At 45.1% G+C, this 10,000-nt stretch overlaps 1 protein-coding gene across 2 annotated transcripts in view; it reads right to left on the reverse strand.

The window, feature by feature from the left end:
- Positions 1-10,000, reverse strand: part of tox (thymocyte selection-associated high mobility group box) — a 61,010-nt gene that overhangs the window by 4,387 nt on the left and 46,623 nt on the right. The window contains exons 5-10 of one of the 2 annotated variants that reach the window (XM_079512094.1): positions 5,913-6,167; positions 4,117-4,344; positions 3,357-3,437; positions 2,471-2,698; positions 1,821-1,949; positions 1,098-1,325 (exon numbers count right to left, since the gene is read on the reverse strand). In XM_079512094.1, coding sequence (XP_079368220.1) covers positions 1,098-1,325; positions 1,821-1,949; positions 2,471-2,698; positions 3,357-3,437; positions 4,117-4,344; positions 5,913-6,167 — 1,149 coding nt within the window. Of the gene's footprint in view, positions 1-1,097; positions 1,329-1,820; positions 1,950-2,470; positions 2,699-3,356; positions 3,438-4,116; positions 4,345-5,912; positions 6,168-10,000 lie in introns of both variants that reach the window. The other variant, XM_079512093.1, reaches the window with a different exon arrangement.

The following is a 10,000-nucleotide window of genomic DNA, read 5'->3' on the forward strand; positions in this document are numbered from 1 at the left end:
ATAGAATCAGTATTTCAGAAAACTCTCAGGATTTAGAAGACTTTTTAAAAATGTCAATGTCAGGTGTAAATGGGTTAAATCAGCAGCTCACAGCCACGGAGATGGCTATTACCTCGAGGAGATGGAGACCTATAGCGGTGTGTGTGTGCGTGTGTGTGTGTGTGTGTGTGTGCGTGCGTGCGTGCGTGCGTGGTGACCAGAGGTAGAAAACTGTCCTTCCCTGATGTCATCGCTATTACAGGGACACATGCTATCAGTAAGCAGGAACTGGGGATGGCAAAAATGAAGGACCGGGAAGTCTGGCGTGGCGTTGTTGTGAAATCCATGATGAAAGAAAGCTAACACATTTTTGTCCATGCACGGGCGTATTGAATGACGTGGCGTCAGGGGGCGTAACTATAGCGTGACACAGACAACAACGCATCGGCCCCAAACGGGCACACTGCCGCCCGGGCCGTGCCGTCGGTAAAATAAAATTATAAATACGTATAATACGGCGAGTTGAACAAAGTTTGGCGGAGCCTGGTGGTGGCTGTCGGTAGCACACACAGCCACACGCCATAGGCACACACGTGCGTCGCCTCCCAACAGCTCTGGTGGCGTGTGTAACCTGAAGGAAGTCAGAAGTGGCGAGTCCCAATCGGAATCGGGTGATCGGAAACCGGCTCCGATCACATGATTTTCAAAAGATCGGAATCGGGGAGAAAACATATCGGACTTATAATTGTCTAATGTAAATCTCAAAGCAATGCGATTTTGTAAAAACTGTTGTGTTTATGCTAGTTGTTTTGCTTCTGGTCCCGCCCCCTCGAGAGACCCGGAAAATTATTCCCCGTTTTCCTCATAGACGTTTCAGAAAGTATTTATTTAAAGACGGTTACGCCGCGGACAAAGCCAACTCTTGTCGTGACAAATCATGACAATAAACACAATGTTTTGGGCCGAACAAATAATTAGATAGAAGAAAAACAACACTTTTTTTGTGTAATATTGTGTTTGTTGTCATGATTTGTCACGACTTGAGTTTGCTTCGTACGACGCTTAAAAGGTCTTGACGTCTAGTTACGCTGCTGTGTGGCGTCGTCTCTCTCTCTCACCTGTGTGATTCCGGGCGAGTGGCTCATTCCGGGCGAGTGGGACATTCCGGGCGAGTGCGTCGTCATCCCCGGCGAGTGGCTCATTCCCAACCCGTGAGCGCCACCGTGCTGTTGGTGTTGGTGCTGCTGCTGCTGGTGATGGGGACTGTGCATCGCCGCCTGCTGGTGGTGGTGGTGCTGTGCGGGGCTCTGCAGGTGAGCCTGGTGGCTGTGCAGCGGAGGGCTGACCTGCTTTGAGAGCACATTTTTTTTATTTTAGTTTTAAGTCATAGTTTCTCAGTCACAGTTTTTTCGTTTAGTTTTAGGCACATTTTAGTCACCTGGAATGTGTTTTTAGTGTTAGTCTAGTTTCAGTCGACTAAATATCATAAGATTTCAGTCGACTAAATCTACAGATGATTCAGTCGACTAAAATGTATTTTGGTGGGCCTTGATGCCGTCGTAATGACTCATTTCACACTTACTGAAAATAGCAGATCTACAAGCTCGTAGATCTGCTATTTTCAGCATGCAACCAAGTGTCAAATGACTTAAACTGGATCTCTTGTCCACTAGTCCCTTCCTAACATTTTAGTCTAGTTTTTATTTGTTGTTGAAATTGTCAATATATTTAGTCTTAGTTGTAGTCATCGTAGCTTAGGTTTCATTTAGTTTCCATTTAGTTTTGCTCAGTGAAAAAAGGCAGTCATAGAATTAGTCGAGGAAATCATCAACCCTGCTGACCTGCAGCGGAGGCGGCGACGCAGCCACGCCCACGTTGTTGCCCCCCTGGTGGGGGAGGCTGGCCCGTGGCTGGCCCGCGCCCGTCCCCCCCCTGGTGGCCGACGACAGGCTCTGCAGCTGGGGGTGCACCTGCAGGTCAAAGGTTATTATAGTTAAATACTAAAATAAAAAATAAAATAAAAACATTTTTGTTACATCGCCTCAAGAAAACCCTGTATTTGTCAGCCTCACAGGATTAATAATAATAAAACTTTATTTGTATAGCACATTTCATGACATGAAATGCAGCTCAAAGTGCTTTACCAGAGCAAAGCTTAGGTTGTTTCAGATGCTGAGAATCGTTTAGTTTGTCCTTGATTACTAATATGCTTATTTGTCATTATGTAACAGTTTTGATGAATTGCTCATGCTTCCTGTGTTCCCTATATATACACATTTACATGAATGAAGATGAATAAAAACTAAAACACAATTAAAAAGAATAAATAAAACGATAACGATAACTGAAACTGTATTGTGTGTTTACAAAACTAACTCAAACAAACTGAAATGATTAACAAAATGCCCTTAGTATTCGAATTACGGTGGGTGACGTCACTTGTTTACAATCTCTGACCAACAGCCAAAACGAACGGAAACTAAAAGCTTACCTGGTGCTGCGGGGGCAAGTGGCCGGGGCTGGCGGCCGGGTGCGAGGGGTGGTGGGGGTGGGGGTGGGGCGGGTAGGGCATGTACATGCCCGGGTGGCGGGCGGAGGGGTGCTGCTGCTGCCCCGCCCCGGGGTGGCCGCCGGAGTAGACCGGAGGTTTGGCCGTAAACATGGAGGACGAGGACGACGGATGACCCGGGGGCTTCATGTCCGCGGGGTCCATGTAACTCTGGAGAGGAGAGGAGAGGAGCAGTGTTTTTAGGGATGGCTCCCATTAACACTTTAATTGCCCGGAACTATTTAATCCATTACATTCATGCGCCCAGTCGATTTATAAACACGGACGCCTTTTCCGGACGGACCGGCCGGAAGTTCATGATGTTGTGTAGCAGCTAACAATAGCCACAGCACTGTAGAGTCGATCGACGACAACGGGAGACAAGAATAAATCTATCAAGACTAGCGACTGGACCGCGGAGCGCCGTCTAACACAGGATCTTTTTTCAGAAAAAGACGGGATGATTTAGATCGCGATTTATGAACGTTTTAAGATTTTCGTTTTCATCAGCTAAACAGGGGAGAGAGTTTTTCGATGACGTCTCAGTCTTGCGCGTCACCGAGGAGAGCCCAGCAGGCGCGCCTGGGCTATACAGCCATGCGATCTGTTCTCGTATCAATAAACTTCGTCTTTAGGACAATACTTCGTCCTGAGCGTCGGGCGTTACTAATAGAAAGGACAAAGAACTTCGTCCTGGGCGATGGGAGTGTTAATCGATACATTTAAATTAATTATTAAAAAAAAATATATATATCATAAAATTCATAAAATGCATAAAACAAATAACTCCTAACAGCAGAGATTTAATAATATATAATATAGTGCTTACCTGTGAGACCAGACTGGCCCTGTATGCAGCCAGCTGTTTGAGATACTCCTTCTTAGCTGTCTCTGTCTTCTTCTTGTAGTTCTGTAAGACAAACAGACAAACAGACAGGTTTTTTTTCGTGAAACAGTTCAGCCAGAACTGCTATTTTTGGCGGAAGGAGGAGAAGGAGAAGAAGAAGAAAAAAGTCCCTTCGGGACTTCTTGGTCCCTTAATAATCATATTGATGATCAATGTTTCTTTTGTTCTTGTGAACAGTAATTGGTAATTATTAATAATAACTATTAATAATTATTCATAATTATTAATAATCCATTGACCCGATACTTCCTTCCACTGTTTTCCTTTCACTCCCCATCTTGCTGTGCCGTCATTCAAAGTGCCATGTATGATGTAATCACATCTGTTTACCCAGCATACATTGCACCAGGAACCAGACAGTCCACCCCTCAGTCAAACATCCTCCTTGGGCTAGGCTACCATACGTGCGTGCGTGTGTGCGTGCGTGCGTGCGTGCGTGCGTGCGTGCGTGCGTGCGTGCGTGCGTGCGTGCGTGCGAGAGAGAGAGAGAGAGAGATAGTGATGTTTACATTCCTCTGCATTTGATGTATTACTTCATGTTTAGGTTGCTTACTGTAAATCGCTCTGGATTAAAAGCGTCTGCTAAATTGTAAATAGTGTGTGTGGGTGTGTGTGTGTGTGTGTGTGTGTGTGTGTGTGTGTGTGTGTGTGTGTGTGTGTGTGTGTGTGTGTGTGTCAGTACCTGCTTGGCCTCGTCCCCCAGGCCGTCCCACATGGACGCCACTATCTTGGACACCTCCCCGAAGGTGGCGTTGGGGTTCTGGGCCTTGATGTTGGCCTGTGTGTCCCTGAAGAACAGAGCGTACGCCGACACGGGCTTCACCGGCTCGTTGGGGTCCTTGCGCTTCTTCTTCTTGGGCGTCTTGGCCTTCTTGGGGGGCGTGTCCGGCGCCATGGGACGCTTCTCTACCTGAGGAGAGGAAGGAGGAAGAGGAGGAGGAGGAGGACGAGGAGGAGAAAAGAGAGCATAGTATGAAGACAGGGGATGTTGACGTTCTGTTCAATCAGCCTCAATGTGAGCCTCAATGTGGACGGCAGGGGAAGCATTTCATTGACGGACCACAGCGGAAGAGAGTGTTGCCTATAGCGTCGGGGAAGATACTATTTTTTTCAAGATATTTTTGGGGGCTTTTTGCCTTTATTGATAGATTTACAGAAAAACGGGAAGAGAGATGGGGGGGAAGACACGCAGCAAAGGTCGTCGGGATCGGGACTCGAACCCGCGATACGCATTACAGGCCCAGACCACTAGGCCGGCGGTTCGGTAAATATAAAAGAGGCTATTGTGAATCAATATGAACCCAAAAAGACGTTAACCCATTTTGGGCGAGAACCCCTTTTGGTGTTAGCACTATGTTATGCTTTAGCTATTTTTGAAAAATCGAAGAACGACTGACATAGAAACATATCTTTTTCAGAAAACTGTCAGGATGTAGAATACATTTTTAGAATCTGATCTCAGGTCAAAATGGGTTAAAGCCGTCCTCAGCAGCGGGGGCTATTTTGGAAAAAAGACGTCAAACGACGTCAACGGCAGTGAATGAGTTTTAACTTTGAAGTGGTATTCCCATGGTGTAACTTCTCTAGAATTTGAGAGTCAGTACAAAGTGCTGAGAAGCTGTTTTTAGGGGAATGTGAGGTGAGTCGATATTCATGCACGGAGAACGCAACTACGGTATTCTTAAAAAACAATATTAACATAATACACAGAAATTATACACACAAACCCACGATGCACGCAGCTGCAAACTGAATGACATGTGACTCACTCTTAAACAAACAGTGTAGTGTGTCTGCGTGCACGTGCACGTGTCGTGCGTGCGTGCGTGTTGATTTTTGTTTTGTTGATTTAGTTTTAGTCAGTGCCATACACCTTATCCCTAAACTTATTTGACTTTTATTTTTATTTGTTTTACTATTTTGAAAAACATTTAAAAATTGTTCAACATCAACACGTTGTGCAGAGCTTGTAGATGGGCTATTTGAACTGTTAAAAAAATATTTTCAAAATAGTAAAAAAAAAAAAAAAAAGGTTTAGGGGATAAGGAGTTTAGCACTGACGACAATAGAGCCCATAGTCTCTGGAATAAAATTCCATTTAGGTTTAGTCATATTTTAGTCACCGCAAAAGTTTTTAGTTTTAGTCTAGTTTTAGTCAACTTAAGATTTTAGAGTTTATTTTGGCGACAGGCCTTGATGTAATGGCTGATTTTACATAGCTGATCTACAAGCTCACAACGCGTCGCAGCTTGTAGATCGGCTATTTTCAAAGTGCAACACCCCAGTGCAACCAAACATAAAATGACTTGTCGTTTAGTTCTACTGGATCTCTTCTCCATTAGTTAGTCCCTCCCTAACATTTTAGTCTAGTTGTTATTGTTGACGAAATTGTCAATACATTTAGTATTGACGTGCGTGCGTGCGTGCGTGCGTGCGTGCGTGCGTGCGTGCGTGCGTGCGTGCGTAAGCATCCATTACCCTAAATCCATCGTCGTTGTCGTCCTCGTGCGCCGAGCTGGAGGGAGAGGGCGTGGCCGACTTGCTCCCCGGCGGCGACGGGGAATTGTGGGTAAGAGAGTTCCCGCTCAGCCCCAGCTGCGATTGGTTGATGGTGGTCAGCTGACCCCCCGGCTGACACAGGCCGCCGCCGGGTTGGCTCCTGGGTCTGAGGGCGGCTTCGATTGGCTGTTGGCTGTTTGTGAAGCGCATGTCGGAGTTGACCATCTGCTGCATCTGTGTGGCCAAGACGAAGACGGGGGGGGGGGGGGGGGATGCGTGTTAACACTACTTTTGCCGGACAAATTTTTCAGAATAAAAGGCGCTAGAGCAGGGGTTCTCAACCCGTGGGTCGCGACCCCTCGGGGGGTCGCCAAATTATTTTAGGGGGTCCCCAAATTATTTTCAAAACAAAATTAAAAAAAAATGATTTTTAAAAAAAAATTATTTTCACGATTTTTCAAAAATAGCAGACCTACAAGCTCGTAGCGCGCCACTCGGTGGCGCGCTATGAGCTTGTAGATCTGCTATTTTTCAATAGCTAAATTATAACAATGCTTAAAACATCAAAAAGGGGTTCCCGCCCAAAATGGTTTAAGGTTATTGTAGCAGTCAATTTATATTGGGGGTCGGGAGGGGGCGGGGCGGGGGTCCCAAGACATTGCCAAAGCATTTCCGGGGGTCCCCGGCCAAAAACGTTGAGAACCCCTGCGCTAGAGTGCCAAAGCAGATGAGGCAGATTTCATGTCAAGGACCCCTAGAATCATATGTATTTGGCCACCGACCCCCATCTGAAAACATGTTGTTCCAGGAACCCCTCAGAAGCAAAGATTTGAGTTGAAACGTTAGAATATATATTAAAAGATTTGTGCCGCATTTTCCCCGATTTTTCAAAAATAGCAGACCTACGAGCTTGTAGATCTGCTATTTTATTTTTTATTTTTCAACAGCTAAAGCATAACATAATGCTTAAAAAAACACCAAAAGAGGTTCCCGCCCAGAATGTGTTAAAAGGATCTAAAGACGTGTATATACGCGTCTGAGGCACCCAACGGTTTTAATACATCTGAACGGAAATGATATTGTCTCTGGCGGGTGGAAACCTCTCCAGTCTGTAAATGTGACCAGATTTGACTGAGGGATTTTTTTGAATTTTTGTTTCTTTATGCCATATGAAAGCAGGAAATCATAGCTTCAAATTGACATATTGGTTGTTCAGTTTGAACCACCAGTTTTGGAGATATGGCTTATAGAGTAATGTCTTGCAGAGAAACAGCGAGTTGAGAAAACAGGCTTGAAAGGTTCACTTCTGTGGTCTCTATACATTACACCTAGCTACATGTTTAAGCATTTATTTCATATTTACATGTTGATTTCAGCTCTGACACTTATTTCAGACATGAAATGTGTATAGTATGTGAAGAGTCTGACTGTGCTATTAACTCATTTTAAAAAAGAAGAAAAAAGTTTTTTCTCCTCTGGTGAAAAGCTGGAATTTGCGCGATGGCAGTCTCTCAGTCAAATCTGGTCACAAATGGTGCCAGGTTTGAGTAAACGGGGGCACCGTCTCAAGCAAGCCGCGATTCCAACTTCCAGGATCTGCTACTTTCTTTTGATGCTTTTGTGGGATTTCTGTACAGTTTGAAATATAATCATGAAGAGGTTTCTGCCCGTCTGCGACAACACCTTCGATAAACGATAAATGAGTTGCTGCGGTCACGACCAGCAGATCAACAACACAAACATCAATCCCTGACCCGGTCCCTGACCCACATACAGTACATGAAAAGAAAACAAGAAGAGGTGAACATTCATTCACTGAAAATAGGTGACCAACAAGCACAGAAAAACAAATTGCTATTTTTTTTGGCAGATATTTAGGGTCCTATTCAGCAGTGTGACTATTCAACATTTTTGAATAGTTCAAATAGCCAATCTTTTATTGTATGTTTTGTCAAAATAGTGTTCCTAGTCTTGGTGACGTACAGTGACTTCTGAATCCCACCTCAGCTCTAGGATAGACCCATCTGATTGGCTCACAGGCAGGCATAGTTTTAGGGTTAAGGTTAGGTTTAGGCATAGTTGCAAAAACGAGAACTGTCAATCACAGCGACTACTGGCCAATCACAGCAGGGTTTGCCTATACTGCGGTGGGATCCATTATAACGCATCAGTCACCACGTGAGAGTGTAAAAAAACCCATTGGAGGGACAATGCAATCTGACAGGTGATCTGCCGTACGCACGCACGCACGCACGCACACACACACACACACACACACACACACACGGCAGGTGGATCTATCTCCCTGGCCCAGTGGACAGGTGTGTCTACCAATCTTCCCATCTTTAACGCTTTTGTTGTTTTGTGCTTGAAAATACCCCCCCCGACAACACACACGCACACAGACACACACAGACACACATGCACGCACACACACAGACACACACACGTACTCCTATGTGTGTGTCATTGTCATCACAGTAACACAATCCTGCAACATTGGAACTTGGCCCATCAGTTGTCCACGTGTGCGCGCGTGTGTGTGTGTGTGTGTGTGTGTGTGTGTGTGTGTGTGTGTGTGTGTGTGTGTGTGTGTGTGTGTGTGTGCGTGTGTGTATATATTTAACCCATTTTGACCTGAGATCAGATTCTAAAAATGTCTTCTACATCCTGAGTTTTCTGAAAAAGCTATGTTTCTGTGTCAGTCGTTTTTTTCAAAAATAGCAGACCTACAAGCTCGTAGCGCGCCACTCGGTGGCACGCTACGAGCTTGTAGATCTGCTATTTTTCAATAGCTAAAGCATAACATAATGCTAACACCAAAAGGGGTTCCCGCCTAGAATGGGATATATATATATATATATGAAATTGAAATAAAAAAACACATATATTCCTTTGCCGCATAATGGCCCACAGCCATGAATTTGAAGGCCAATTATGGCAGATGGTGGACGTGACATTTTGCTTTTGATTATTTTCCCCCGCATTTCACAGCAGAGCTCTTCTAGCTGTGACAATATGACATTCAGATATTAGCCAGGCTTTGCTTTCCTTCTGTTACTGCAGAGAAATGAAAACTATAAACTATACAGTATAGGCCCAAGTGCTGTTGAAACTGTGTTAGAAAGAGAAAACTTGGGAGAGCGAGAGAGATAGAGAGAGAGAGAGAGAGAGAGAGAGAGAGAGAGAGAGAGAGAGTGCGCAGTGTGTGTGTGTGTGTGTGTGTGTGTGTGTGTGTGTGCACGTCTAGGTGTGTCAAAAGTGGATATTTCTCTGGTTCTTGTCAAAATGAAACTTTCTCACCTTCTCTCAATTTTTCATTATCTGAATCTCTCTCTCTCTCTCTCTCTAAATGGAGTTTATGAACACATCTAAAATGAGTTGGTGGTGTTCAAGTGTGCGTGTGTGGGTGCGTGCTTGTGTGCATACGTGCGTGCATACGTGCGTGCTGTTCCAGTGTGTGTGTGTGTGTGTGTGTGTGTGTGCATTGCATGCATACATCAGTGTTTCTCTCCCTAGACTGTATCTTAATCAGGTGTGAGGTTCCCATATGTTCAGCGAGTCTTTTTTTTCCACATCAGGAGAACTTTCATTCCGTTCGGTTGCCACGGTGATGAGACAACCACACTGTCAGAGTGCACGGTGTGTCCCACATGCACGCGCGCACGCACGCACGCACACACGCACACACACACACACACACAGTCAGAGTGCACGGTGTGTCCGTTGACTCTTTGAGAGTCCAAAAAGGAACACGTATACCTTAAAGGTATATTCAGTGATTTCACTTCATTCAAATATCACGTATTTTTTCTTTTTTTTTGGATAATCCTCCCTACTATAGAGTGTGCTGACCATATAAGGAGTTCCTCCCTGTCCCCAGTGAGCCCCTGGGGTCAAAAAACCCTAGTTTCAGTTTTGGTGGCGGGTGGCAAAGCCTTCATCCAATCAGGATGAGAGGGGCCTTCCTCCAATCATGATCGAGTGGGGGTGGGCCTTGGTGCACATGCTGTTGGCCTGTTGCACGTCCCCCCAATGTAGAGCGTGAGCATGTGCACATTTTGTTA

Source organism: Electrona antarctica (genome assembly GCF_951216825.1).
Source record: "Electrona antarctica genome assembly, chromosome: 1".
Classification (NCBI taxonomy): domain Eukaryota; kingdom Metazoa; phylum Chordata; class Actinopteri; order Myctophiformes; family Myctophidae; genus Electrona; species Electrona antarctica.